Source organism: Orycteropus afer, unplaced genomic scaffold, assembly GCF_000298275.1.
Source record: "Orycteropus afer afer isolate SDZICR_OR568_19922 unplaced genomic scaffold, OryAfe1.0 scaffold00346, whole genome shotgun sequence".
NCBI lineage: Eukaryota > Metazoa > Chordata > Mammalia > Tubulidentata > Orycteropodidae > Orycteropus > Orycteropus afer.
Window position 1 is genome coordinate 3,074,619 of NW_006921933.1, and position 14,818 is coordinate 3,089,436.

Genomic DNA, 14,818 nt, shown 5'->3' on the forward strand with positions numbered 1-14,818 from the left:
GTTTTTACTTATATAATTTAACTGCAAAGACCTTTTACACTATCAGATTTAAAGATTTTAGATTCATTGCTGTCGACTCTGAGTACTCAAGTTCACATTTTAGTTACTTACGTAAGAGGTATTTTCAGAATAGTTTTATAAGTTTCAATAGGCTATATACAACTGAGGAGCCTAAGGCACTTGACTGCTAACTAGAAGGCTGGCGGTTCAAACCCACCAGCCATTCCTCAGAAGGAAGATGGGCAATCTACTTCCATAGTGATACTGCCTCGGAAACCCAAGGAGGGGTCTCTATGAGTTGGGTCCGACTCGACGGCACAAAACAACAACATATACAACTGAGAAAACTTTAACCAATTTTTTAAAAATTATTTATAATATTTATAATATATATATATGTTCTCAGGTTATCACTTAAGGCTGTAGCATCACTTGACAGAGTTTATACTGTTAAGTATTTATCAAGGGATTTAAAAATACACATTTTAAAATAGTACTTAGCAATAAAAAAGAACAGATTTGAAACAGTCAGTAACCTGGGTGCATCTCAGAATCAAGCTAAATGAAGGAAGCGACGCGTGAAAGGAACAGACCGTAGAATTCCACTTATGTCAAAATCCGGAAAGTGCAAGCCAGTCTCTAGAGGCAGAAACTAGATGAGAGGCAGCCTGGGGATGGGGTAAAAGGAGGGCTGGACTGCAGGGGGAGGCAAGAAGGCTTTCGGGTAGAGCTTTCACAGGTAATTACATCTGTCAGGGTTCATCTAATGTTCACCTGAATATATGTGAAATTTATTGTATGTAAGTTGTAACTTAATAAATTATAGATAGAAAAAAGTAATAAAAATAAATTGCAATTATAGAAGAATAGGTTAAAATACACACACAAATACATGCCTCTAGATAGTGGCTCCTAAATGTATTTTATTGATCTATCTTGAACAATTAGATTTAACTGAGAACTTCATTTTCTTTTCTTTTCTTTCTTTTTTTTTTTTTTTTTGCTGTTGGTGTTTTTATATCTCTCACTGAGGGTGAGATTTTTTAATACTTGGCATGCATCTCATGGGCCTTCACTATAGTCTGTTTAATTTAAAAGCTCCCTCTTTAACCTTTGTTATTTTATGTAGACCACTTAATGATGGCCACCATCTGTCTTTAAATACTGTGATGGAAATAGGAGAACTCTCTGTTGCCGAGGTCTTTGTTTCTGCTACAGAAGAAGTAGCAAGAATGGCCTATGCTCTGTTGCTAGCAGTATCTTGAGGTTCCTTCTGCTGGACTTTCGTCACATTTAGTATGGTCTTTGGGGAATTTTCTTTATAAACTTTTTACATTTAATTATTTATATGGAACCCTAAGAAGGGCTATATTTTAATAATTTTGAAAGTAGTTATCTTACATACACTAGTATTTTTGAAATATCATACATTTAAACAATGACTCTAGCAACAAATCACTCTTAAGTCTTAATAATATTTCTCCAAGTTCTGTTCCCCAGAGGAAAAAAAGTAAATGTATAATATATAATAAACTTTTAAAACTGATTATGAAATTCTTACTGGTTTTTAAGATAGTCTTTTCCCTTCCAGGGTGAATTTATACCCTTTAGGACAACTTATTTTTCACTTTTATAGGCTCAGAGTGAATATGCCAATAATTATTTTAAATACTTTATCCTTTGGAAATGTATTCATACATGTTTTTTAACCAACCATTTTTTTCTCTCCTTTAGGAAACAAAACAGACTGCTGATAAAGAATGTCTTATTAAAATAGCTGCAATTGATAATGGTCTCGCATTTCCTTTTAAACATCCTGATGAGTGGAGAGCATGTGAGTATTTTAGAAAGCACTTGACTGCTAACCAGAAGGCTGGCGGTTCAAACCCACCAGCCACTCATCGAAGGAAGATTGGGCAATCGACTTCTGTAGTGATACTGCCTCAGAAACCCAAGGGGAGGGGTCACTATGAGTTGGATCCGACTTGACGGCAGTGAGTTTGGTTTTTTTAGGTTTAAAGATTTTATAATGACCTCTTTTCCAGAATGGAAAGGGAGCAAAATGTATGGATATCAAAAAAGCAGAGGAAGAAGTGGGTAAATGAAGTGTGATCATTTGGGTGGTATCACAGGTGCTAGGGACGCAAAGATGTGCATTACATGGGCTTAGTGCACTTCCTCTGCTTCTCTGTGGGTGACTGTTTTGATTTTCAGGCTTATGCTAGTTTTGTACAATGGAATTAGTAGCTTTCCAATTTAAAAATATGTATATAATATTCAAATTATCTGATTTTAGTATTTTGGTAGAACTCTATTTTAATGTTTGGGTAGAATCTAATTGTAAAGCAGTTCAGGCCTTGACCCACTTTTCCCTTCCCACCACCTCACTTCCCTTAGTGAGAAGTGCTTTAGCTGCCTTATCTGTCTGTTCTGTGGTGACTGGTCAAGATCTCTTACATGGTAGGAGAGCCAGTTTTAGAAATTATTTCCCTTAAAAATGTCTGTGGCATCATGAGTTTTAGATATATGAATATAAAGGTTTATATAGCAGAATTTTCTTAAAATTAAAAAGAAAAATCACCTCTATGTATACTGAGGTATTTAGGAGTGAAATGAAATGATGTCCAGAATTTACCTTAAAATACTAAAAAAAAATACCAAACCAAACTGACTGCCGTCGAGTTGATCCCAACTCATAGCGACCCTTCCTTGGGTTTCCAAGGCAGAATTTCTATGGAAGTAGATTGCCCAGTCTTCGTTCTGAGGATTGTCTTATGGGTTTGAACCGCTAGCCTTGTGGCTAGCAGTTAAATGCTTTAGGCACCACCCCACCAGACCTCCCTTAAAAAAAAATACTAAAGGGGAAGAAAGAAGAGAGAGATGAAGAAAAGTTTGCAAAATTTGATAATCACTGAATTAGGTTATTGGGAATATGGCAGTTTATTGTACTAGTTTTTCAATTTTTGTATGTTTAACATATTTGTAATAAATTTCTAAAATAATTTATATGCTCCTTTTTAATTTCTCCTGTTTCTTAGTAGGCTTTTTTCATTGTTAGATTTCCCAAAGCTTTTTCTATTGTTAAGCTTTGGCCTTTCTGTTTTTATTTATTTTCTTGCTTTTTCCGAGAATTGGCTTTTGATTTTATTGATCAAGTTTTCTGTTTTTGTCATTTGCTTTTTTTATTTCATTGCTTTATGTTTTAATCATGATGCTTTTCTTCTATTACGCTCCTTCTACATTGCTTTCCAGTGACGGCACAGTAGCCCATGAATTTTCCTTGGGATATCATTTTGACTAAACCCCACGTTGGATAGGTGCTGCTCTTTTATTGGGTTTTGTTTACTCATAGTTTTTGTTTCGTCTTTGACGGGAGTGCTGAAGAAGTGTTTTGTTTGATTTTAAAATTTCTAGGCCGTTTAATTTTTTTTAAAATTAACTGTCCATTGTTATTTTCAGGTTTATTGCATTGTGATCTTTGAATGCGTCCTTTGTCAGTTTTGCTTTTTGGAATTTATTAGTAATTCCTCTGTGATGTGGTGTAGGGCAGATTTGGGAGACTGTTTTGGAAAAGAGTATGTTTGGGCACAAAGCTTTGTGTCAGTTTACCAGTTAACGTCTTTTAGTCAAATCGTATCCTTGTCTGCTTATTTTTGAGAGGAAGTTAGGTTTTCCATCGTGATTGTGCTCTTGTCGATTTCTTCTAATATTTGTATATATGTTTTTGCTTTGTATTTCGTGTACATAAAGGTCCATCATTCTATCTTCCTTTCATCTTCTTTATCAATGCAAAATATATCTCACTTTATCCCTGTCAGTGTTATTTTACTTTTTTTTTTTTTGTCTAATGTTACTTTGCTATACCTCCTTTTGTTAGCATTTACCTAGTATTATTTCATAGTTTTATTTTTAACCTCCATTTGTCATTATTTTTTACCTATATGACCTTTAAACAGCACTTAGTTGGATTTAAAAATAAACTTCACTAAGATTTCTTTTAATAGGTGTACTCCGTAGTTTTTCTCAGTAAACTACTGAGTATGTTTGAACTTCCTCTGCCATTTATTTTCTATTCACCATGTATTACAATTTCTTTGCTTTCCTTTTCTGTTTTTTATTGGACCGATTGGAGGTGTCTTACACCGTTTCTTTTTTCCTCTAATAGTTTGGAATCTCTATGCAAATTGTATTTTAAATGTGTCAAGATTGAGGTGCCTTCATTACACTTACAACATTTTATCAAAAACATCGTTGGCCACTAAGGATCTGGAGCATCAGTGAGAAATTGGTTTGGAGATAATGGTTTTAAAACTATCATCCTTTTAGTTGAATCCATGGTAGTATTTGCTATTACTGTCATGGAGAACAAATGCCACCACCTAGCCCAAAGGACTAAATATAGGATCAGGTGGAAAGTGACATCAAAGAGGGGAAGAGAAGTCAGTAGAAGATATGGAGAAGAAATGGCTTAAAAGACAGGAGGTAAACTTTGAGAAAGTAGTATCTCCAAGACCACAAAAAGAATTTCACAAACCTAATGGACAGCAGTGCCACTTGCTACAAAGAGATTAAGTATCATGGAGGCTTCAGTGGCCTTAGAAGAGGTGGTTTCCAGGTATTGACAGGTGGTCTTAGTAGAAGCTAAGTAATCATGAATTGAGGAATAGGTGTTGAAAATAGAGGCAGAGAAGTAAGGACTTTTCTTTTCTGGGATTGGTTAGGGAAAGGTAAAAGGGAAGTAGATCATAGCTTTAAGAAGACATGGGACAGAGGAAAGGCTTCCTTTGGTATGGACTGTGTATATACCACTGTATGGAAATAGATGAACAGAGGGGCAGGGAATAACTCTGAAGGCAGATTTCTTCCTTGGGGCTTTCTAAGTGGCAGGACCACCAAAGCTGGGAATTCTCATTGGATGGACTCTTGAAATCTCTGTGAGTGATCAGATTGTCATAATGCTTATACTTCTTGCAGGAGTGTAAATATGCCCCGTCTCTAGAGGATTCCACTATTTTACAAATCTTTCTAGCATGAGCACTGAGTAAATTTGATAGTCTTCTTGGGAGAGAATGAGTTCAGAGTCTTGGGTCATCCCTCAAAACCACTGACCTGTTTGCCTACTAGTGATTCAATATTAGAACGTTTTCTCTACACAAGTGGGTGGCCAATTCTTGATGATTTGAAGCTGCGGGGGCAGGGAGATCTTAGCCATGATACTTGATCTGGGGTTGTTAATGAACTATAAGTAACCCTCAATTTCCAAACTCAGGAGCCAGATGGATTCAGATTTTTTTTTTTTTTAGATTAGGCTGTGGATATGACTTATGATCTAAACTTCCATTCTCTACTCAGAAACCAAATTGGTTCAAGTAGGTACCTTGTGTGTTAGCATCAGAATCGGTTATCCAAACTTACTGTCCAAACTTGCATCTGAATAATTTGGATGGTAAAAGATAGCTGTATTCTATTAACTAACTTTCTTTCCCCTCTCCTTTTTTTGGGAGAACCTAGGAGTTGTAGAAAAAGATGAGAACAAGTATGGATTTTAATGAACCATTTCCGCCCACTGATTAGAAGAATACTTTTTACCCCCTAGATCCCTTTCATTGGGCTTGGCTTCCTCAAGCAAAAATTCCTTTTTCTGAAGAAACAAGAAACGCAATTCTACCTTTCATTTCTGACATGAATTTTGTACAAGATTTATGTGAAGATCTTTATGAACTTTTTAAGGTAAATAAACTTTTTGTTTCAATTATTACAGAAAATGAAATTTTAAAGAAGAGAGTTTTTTAGAAATGCGACTTTACAATTTACTATTTCTGGTCTTGCTCCTTATAGTAGGATCTGGTAAACAGAAAGGACTTAGATGTTTTACTTACAGGAGCATACATTTATGAAGTTACACTTTCAGTATTCTTTCAAATGAGTATATGTAAAATTTGGGAAGTTGTTTTCTTTAAAAGTTGAATTTTTGTACAGTTACCATATAAATTATATTTGGTGACATGCTATCATTTAGTTCTCTTAAAAAGTCTAAACCCATTGGCTTGAAAGTCACCTTAAATCCTTTCTGATACAAACTGGAATATAAATGAGTAAAACTATTCCAGTAATTCTGAGACTACTGGAAATACATCAGATATGAATACATTTTTCATGTTATTTTATCATCATGATAAAATAGAGTCACATTAGGAAAGTGGTCTAATAATCTGTGTGCTAAGTTGACAAGTTCGTTTGTTTTCAAATATTTGTTTCAGAAATCTTGATATTTGGAATGATCTTTTTTCTCTCCTTTCTGTGATAGACTGATAAAGGTTTTGACAAGGCCACCTTTGAAAGTCAGATGTCTGTGATGAGGGGTCAGGTAGGCCTCCTTTTTATGATCTTGTTCATTGACGAAACAATATAAATATTTTTTCCACTGTGACAATAGGAATCCTAAAACATAAACAACAATCTGTTCCTGGTAAAGTTTTATTTCCCAGTATACCAAGTACTCCAGATCTTCCAGAATCTAAGTCATTTACTATTATGAAGTCTATTCATTAATATCTGTGGAGAAGGGTATCATGCTTGGAGAAGTCAAGGGTCAGCAAAAAAGGGGAAGACCCTCAACGAAATGGATAGACACACTGCCTGCAATGATAGGCTCAAGCATTGCAACGATTGAGAATGGCCCAGGACTGGGCAGTGTTTCCTTCTGTTGTACATAAGGTAGCTATGAATTGGAACCGACCCAGTGGTACCTAACAGCAACATTTAGTAGTATGGTTTTATGTTAAAACTTTTATACTTATCACTATTAAATAGTGTTTACAAACCAGTATATATAGCATGCGTATTTTAGATATTATTAAATACCTGAAGATACTCTTATTTCTAAAGTGCTTAGCATAGAGAATTCTTTCCTGATACGCAGGGGAAAAAATGAATTATTAAATTTTTAGTTTATCTGAACAGAGAGTAGAATAGGTTATAAGCTATGCATTGATTAATTGCATTTGTTTAAGTAGAAATTCTAAAATATTTTTAAACATAAAATGTAAGGTATTTTATTTTTCCCAGGTTTTCTTCCTATTTAAGCTCTTAAATAAAGTTTTGTTTAAAATGTCTACTTCCCCAAATTCTCTGACCTATTCACCCTGCTTCATGTTTTTTTCATAGCACATTCACCTAATACATTGTCTGACTTATTTATAATGTTTAAGGACTCCCTCCCCTTGGTAAAATTTAAGCTTCATAAAGGCAGAGATTTTGTTTGTTTGTTTATTGTTGTGTCCCCAGAACTTAGAGCCCAGCACTTAGTAGTAGGCATGCAATAAATTTATTTGTTGAATAAATGGATAAGGCAAGCACTTCTTTAAAGCCAGACTATTCTGACCAGTATTTATTTAGTTTCTATGTCCAATGGAATATGTAGAACCATTTACTTTATTCAGCTCCTGATTCCATTGCTCCTGGATGTAGGTACATTCTAGAATATTAAGTTACCAATTGGCACAAGTTATTTAATTCTAATTTTTGGCATGCATATGTATGTGTATGTGTGTTTGTGCATGTAAATATGCACACCAAACCCAAAACCCACTGCTGTCGAATCAATTCCAACTGACAGCACCCCATAGAGTTTCAGAGGCATTAAATCCTTACAGAAGCAGATTGTCACATTTTTCTCCCATGGAGTGGCAGGTGGGTTTGAACCTCTATCCTTTTGGTTAGCAGCCAAGCAAGTGCGTAATCACTGCGGTACCAAACCAAAAACTAAACTCACTGCCATTGAGTTGATTTGACTCATAGTGACCCTGCCTTGGGTTTCCAAGGTGGTATCTCTATGGAAGTAGATTGCCCAATCTTCCTTCCGAGGAGTGGCTGGTGGGTTTGAACCACCAGCCCTCTGGTTAGCAGTCACATGCCTTGGGCACAGCTACACCAAAGCTCCTTAAATACACACACACACACACACACACACGTTGTCATTATTCCTCATCACAATCTCTGTTGTGCATAAATAAATAAAATAATAGTTATGAGTAAATGTTTAAAATAATGTCAATGACTGGGAATTGTCTTTGTGAAGTTGGTGAAAATGCTTCCTCTTTCCGCAGATCTTAAACCTTACTCAGGCGCTGAAAGATGGGAAGAGTCCTGTTCAGCTAGTGCAGATGCCATGTGTGATTGTGGAACGAAGTCAAGGTGGAGGGCAGGGTCGGATTGTCCACCTCAGCAATTCGTTTACTCAGACTGTTCATTGCAGGAAGCCCTTTTTTTCCTCCTGGTAGCAGATGTAAGAGTGAGAAACACAAACTGTTGTCTGCGAGTTGGCACAATTTTGTCAAACCCATATGGTAATAGAAACCTGCTGTTGACAGAGCCCCAGTTGCCAAAACCTCAAAGAATTGAAGTCTTTAAAAGGTTATATTTTGAATGTAATCAGAAGTTTACAGTCTTTTTGTGTCCAAATATTAAATTTCTATTTCAGGGAAGAAGTGATGTATCTCCTATACTGCATTTTTGTAGAAAAAAATTGTATTTTATGTTGTTGATGTTATTTTAAAAGGTAATTTTGTAGTTTACACATGCTGGAATGACTGTAATTACTTTAGAATTCCAAGTAGAAAAATAAGGTATTTGTCGACTTTGAATAGTCTAACTTTTTATATACTTTTTAAATATTAAGGGAATATTCATGTTAAAACTTCCTACATTATAAAAGGCCTTTGATAATAAAAGGTGTCTAAGTCTGAAACTGTTCTTCTGAATTTTGATAGGGTAGTTAATAGAAAAACAGGTAAGAAGAAAGTGATGTTGCCTTATTACAAAGAGCTGCTATTTTAGAACTTGAATAAGTAGAAGTAGCCCTGGAAGCATTGGTATTAGGGACCAGAAAATTGTATCTTAGTTAAGTAATGTGAGACCATTTCCTTTTTTGTACTTTAGAATATTTTTGGTGAATTATTTTGTTGTAGTAGGAAAAAAAAAAAATCTAAAGACATCCCTCCTCCTCCCTTTTTTTTTTTTTTAATGGAAACATTCAGTTGGAAGTTTAGGGAATACATGAAATTAAGGTCAATCCTCAGTATTTTGAAATTCCAGAATAGTTGACATTAAAAATTCACATTTTGTTGCTTGTGTGGGCTCAAATACTTGATCATTTATTCCTTCAGAGTACTAATCCTGATCAATTTAGTATTTCAGTTAATGTAATACTTTACTGAGAAGTAAACCACGGCCCAAAGTGTTTATCAGATTGCATTTTGGAGTCCTAGTATGTGTTGTTGTTGTTATGTGCTGTCAAGTCAGACCCGACTAGTAGCAACCCCTCCTTGGATTTCTGAGGCAGTATCACTATGGAAGTAGATTGCCTAACCTTCCTTCCGAGGAGTCGCTGGTGGGTTTGAACCACCAGCCTTCTGGTTAGCAGTCAAGTGCCTTAGGCACTACACCACCAGAACTCCCTCCTAGTATATAAGCTCTTAAAAATAATAGTAGTTCTTCAGAGTGCCTGAAATTATAGCTTTATTATAACTACAGTTAAGTTTAGATTATCAGCCCTAATTAAAGGGCAACACAACAGAGATAACCTTAAATTAAAATCATTTATATTTTTAAAATTTATTTTTGTACTTTATTTTGAATATCAGTATGTCTGACTGGGAATTTGTAGTACTTTTAACTCAACTGAAACAAAACAAAAAAAAAAACTCACTACCATCGAGTCAATTTTGACTCATAGTGACCCCCATTGGGTTTCCAAGGTGGCCAATCTTCATGGAAATAATTGCTCCATCTTTATTTCTGGTGGGTTTGAACTGCCAACCTTTTGGTTAGCAGTCAGATGCCTACCACCCAAGCTCTGAAATAAGCCCCAGAAAGAATGTGTGATTCAGGAGAAGCAGAAGCTTTGTTCACTTCTTCAGACCAGAAGCAAATAATATCACCACTCAGACTAAATTTGGACACTTGTGGTCTTGGCCTTTTTGTTTCTTAAGCTTACTGTCTGGAATTCTTTTGTTTTCCTTAGATTAACTCTTACTGTGTAATAAGTATTTCCTGAAGGTTAAATTAGGATAGCACACAGATCTTCAGCTCTCCCTGCCTTCTCGTCTTTCTCTTGGCCTTCATGTATATGATGCTGACGTGACAGTACTGCTCCCCTCATGGAAGTTAATTGGACACCTTTGTTCTCCTACCTCTCTCCACCCCCTCTTGTCCTAATTTCCAGATAATGGAAAATTGACTGGAAATTCAAAACTTAAACTACTATATTGAGATAAATACTGGTAATTAAAATAAGACTTCTGATGATGTTGAGTTGCTGTGATGTGGGTATTTTCATAAACAATTTTTTCAATATTTTGAGGCTTGCTATATTACATCAGTTTTTAGAATAGAAAATTTAGTAAATTGCTACTATTTTAGATGCTAAAATTAAAATGGAAATATCTGTAGATGTTCTGACCATGCCGTAAGTGAAGTCCAGGTATTAAGATGGTTACAAATCAGAGTAATTTGGTTGTATTTTGTAAACTTCACAAACTTACTTAAATATTACATTAATTTTCTCAATGAGTATATTTATAGTATCAAACATAGTAAGCTGAAGGTAATAAAAATTGTCTTAAGGCTACATTTCTCCTGAGGTATGTATATTGGATATTTAAATGTTTGTGAACAGATTTAAACTTATAAATGATGCCAAACTACTATTTTCTTACTTCATAATGCTACTGGTGTAGTTTAATCCTTTATAATTCTAAAAGGCACATTTAACTGGAACCTTTATAATTAGAGATAGATTGTTTTTTTTAATTACATGCTGCCTTATCCCCCCAAAATTTATGAGCGGTTTGTGGAGACATAGTTTGCAGACTTGAAAAAAATTTGATTTATACATTTTTTAAAAATTTAAAGTACTGTATTAATGGAATTAAAACTTTTTTTTAACAGCTATAATGGCATGTTCTTTGACTAGATTATATCTTAAAACCTTTTATAGATACATGAAGAGACCAAACAAACAAACCAAAAAACCTCACTGCCATCGAGTTGATTCTGACTCATAGTGACCCCCATTGGGTTTCCAAGGTTGTAAATCTTTGTAGAAGCAGACTGGCTCATCTTTCTTCTGTGATGTGGCTGATGGGTTGGAACCACTAACCTTTTGGTTAGCAGCCAGATGTCTTAACTGCTACACCACCAGAGTGAAGCGTTATGTTTATAGTCTACTGTCTTTCATGAAGTTGCCTGGGCAATTGTGCAGAGTTATGACAAAGATTGTTAGAGCTCTTCTGTATTTCCAAGCTTCTCTTCCCGTTCGTTTGGGCCCATGCGACTTGAGTTCTTCTGGTCTATGAGAAGTTAAATGATATATGTGGCTTCCAGACCTGGCAGTAACATTCACTGCCGTGATTGCCCACACTTTTGACTTCCTACTTAGTTATAAACGTTTGCAGAATGGATGCAGTCAGGGCACATGAGTCACTGCGTGGAGAAGAACTACAAGGAGAGCCTTCTGACCCCATTGGACTGTGACATGAGCAAGAAATAAACACCTGTGTTTAGCCACAAAAATTTTGAATTACTGTAGCATAGTCTTTTCCTATCCTGGGTATTATAATGTAAGTAAAAAAAATACAACTTGTACAATAAAAGATCAAAAACGAGTTGTTGGTGGCATGACAGCAGCAGCAACAGTGTAGTTTTTTAATCTCCCCAAATCCTCATAGAACAACCAAGAAAGGAAAGGAAAAAAAATGCTGTAATGCTGTCTTTACTTCGGCAGCAACAAAAGTCACATGGCAGCTTTGGAAGAACAAGTAGAGGGGAGATGAAAGGGCTATCTGATGGTCCTAACGCCAATGATCCAGAATTTGGCAACATGTTCATAGCCCCAAAGAGAAGAATGCCCAGTAGTGGTGGGAGTAGCAACTGGTAGATCCACAGCCACAGTCAGAACCAGCAGAGGGGTGCCCGTGTCCGTGGGCAGCTAGTAAAAGGAGCCTGCAGAGAAGTAGGAGAGTTGTAGTGCAGTCTGACTCTCAGGGGTCTCAGAAATAGCTAGTGAAAGGACATAGTCCAGCACCAAGAAAAACTATTGGGACTGTGCAAAAAGGACATGGAGGTGGCATCTTGTCACCTCTAACTTCACAAGGAGATGGAAATCACCATCAGCAGCTCAAGGTGTGTTCCTTTGAGGCCAGACATGCTGCTGTTTTCCAGCCTTTTACCAGTTCTGACACGAACCATCTCCCACAGCACTCACTACTTCTCTGCTGCATTCGATACTTCATTTCAGTGGCCACACAGAGCTCCTAGGCAATACTCATGATTATGGGGTTTATTGGGAGCTCTAGTGGTGTAGTGCCGAAGGCACTTGACTGCTAACCAGAAGGCTGGTGGTTCAGACCCACCAGCCACTCCTCAGGACAGTCGGGCAATCTACTTCTGTAGAGATAACGCCTTAGAAACCCAAGAAAGGGGGTCACTATGAGTTGGGTCTGACTTGACAGCACATAACAACAACAACAACATGGGGTTTATTAGGGAGGTAACAAGCTACAATTCAGGTTCAGGAATGCACTCATACAATTCTTAGATCAGGACAGTCTCCCCTCTGCTGTGCCTTCAGACAGAGGCCCTCTGCTTGGCCTCTATCCTGCTCGGGCAAGTGTTACAAAACCCTTTTAGTTCTGCTGATTGTTGTTGTTGTTATGTGCCGTCGAGTCGGTCTCGACTCATAGCGACCCCTCCTTGGGTTTCCAAGGCAGTATCACTACGGAAGTAGGATTGCGCAACCTTCCTTCCGAGGAGTGGCTGGTGGGTTTGAACTGCCAGCCTTCTGGTTAGCAGTCAAGTGCTTTTAGGCACTATGCTACCAGAGCTCCTAGTTCTGCTGATATGTACACCTAAGGGCACCCCATTCCGCCAGCAAACCTCATGCCCAAGGACACTCAGCTTTCTTGCTCCATAGGCCAGGTGAGACTGCTGCTCTATCTTGTACCTTTTGGTTACACTGTTGCCATCTCTCTGCTGGAACGTCTCAGCCAAGGAGGTCCAGCGCAGGGATCTGACTCCAGGGACACGCTTCACTTCTCCAGTTCTTCTCTCGATGACAGTGAGATCCCCTCTTTGCCTCTAGGGGGGCTCAGGGTTTTTTTGTTTTTTATCGTGATTTGGGTGAAAGTTTACAGAGCAAATAACAGCAGCTCACATATGCTTTGTCTCATGACATTGACTACAGTTTACCACAATGCAACAGCTCTCCTCCCACTTCCTCCCCATAGTTATCTCTTCCCTGTGTCCTTCCCTCTCATGCACTCCCGCACCCCCCAGCTGTCTCCCTGTGCATACACAGCCCTTCTATTCTCCCATGATTGATCTTTCCAAGGAGTGTATCTACCTATTGTAAATGTTCAGTTCATGTAGGAGGGCTGATTTTAAGCCTGGCAGAGTGACAAAACTAATCAATCCCAACATCAGAGTTCTGCATACCTTATTTGCATGGTCCCACCCAGTAATCAGGTGGGAGTTACAAAGACTATGGCTAAACAAGTCACACCAAGTAAGTTACTGCACCACAGCCTGGAAAGTAAATTGACAGGGGAGGATTGTAGGGGTAAAGGAAAAAAGGTTCAGAGAATGGTAGAAAAAAATACAGTGAAAACATCTGCAATTTGACAGGATTGCCTTGTTTTTCCAGGTTTCCCAAGTTTTCTGTTTTGACAAGATTCAGTCTTACCACTCTTCTGTTGCTCTCTATTGTAGTAGTTGTTGTTAGGTGCTGTCGAGTTGGCTCCGACTCATGGCAACCCTGTGTACAACAGAATGAAACACTGCCCAGTCCTGCGCCAGCCTCACATCCTGAGCCCATTGTTGTAGCCACTGTGTCAACCCATCTCGTTGAGAGCCTTCCCCTCTTCCACTGACCCTCCACTTTACCAAGCATATCCTTCTCCAGGGGATTGGTCCCTTCTGACAACATGAGGAAAGTAGGTGAGACCAGGTCTGGCCATTCTTGCTTCCAGAAGCACTTCTTCAAGGACAGATTTGTTAGTTCTGATAGTCTTTTGTACTGTCAGTATTCTTCACCAGCACCACAGCTCAAAAGCATCAACTGTTCTTAGGTCTTCCTTATCATTGCCCAGCTCTCACATGCATATAGGCTATTGAAAATATCATGGCTTAACTTAGGTGCACCTTAGTCTTCAGGAAGATATCTTTGCTTTTCAGCACTTCAAAGAGGTCTTTTGCAGCAGATTTGCCCAGTGCAATAAGGCATCTGATTTCTCGACTGCTGCTTCCATTGGTGTTGATTGTGGAACCAAGAAACATGAAATCTTTGACAACTTCAATAATTTCTCCATTTATCGTGATGCTGCTTATTGGTCCAATTGTGAGGATTTATATTTTCTTTGTGTTCCATACTGCAGACTGTAGACTTTAATCTTCATCAGTAATTGCTTCAAGTTATCTTCATTTTCAGCAAACAAGGTTATATCCTCTACATGTCACAGGTTGTTAATGAGTCTTCCTCTAATCCTGATGCTGCATTCTTCACATAGTCCGGCTTCTCAGATTATTTGCTTAATGTACAGACTGAATAAGTATGTGAAAGGATACAGCCCTAATACACTCCCTTCTTGATTTCAAACCATGCAATATATATATATTTTTTATTTTATTTTGATTTGGGTGAAGATTTACAGAGTAAATTCACTTTTCATACAGCAGTTCATATAATATACTTTGTCTCATGTCATTGACCAAAATTTACAATGCAACAGCTCCCCTCCCACTTCCTCCCCATAGTTACCTC

The 14,818-nt window shown here is 37.4% G+C and overlaps 1 protein-coding gene across 1 annotated transcript in view; it reads left to right on the forward strand.

Annotated features, from left to right (window-relative positions):
- Positions 1–8,282, forward strand: part of PI4K2B (phosphatidylinositol 4-kinase type 2 beta) — a 35,974-nt gene extending 27,692 nt beyond the window's left edge. The window contains exons 7-10 of the mRNA XM_007952563.2: positions 1,735–1,834; positions 5,597–5,730; positions 6,308–6,367; positions 8,109–8,282. Of these exons, the coding sequence (XP_007950754.2) occupies positions 1,735–1,834; positions 5,597–5,730; positions 6,308–6,367; positions 8,109–8,282 (468 nt within the window). The remainder of the gene's footprint in view (positions 1–1,734; positions 1,835–5,596; positions 5,731–6,307; positions 6,368–8,108) is intronic.
- The last annotated feature ends 6,536 nt before the right edge of the window (positions 8,283–14,818 follow it).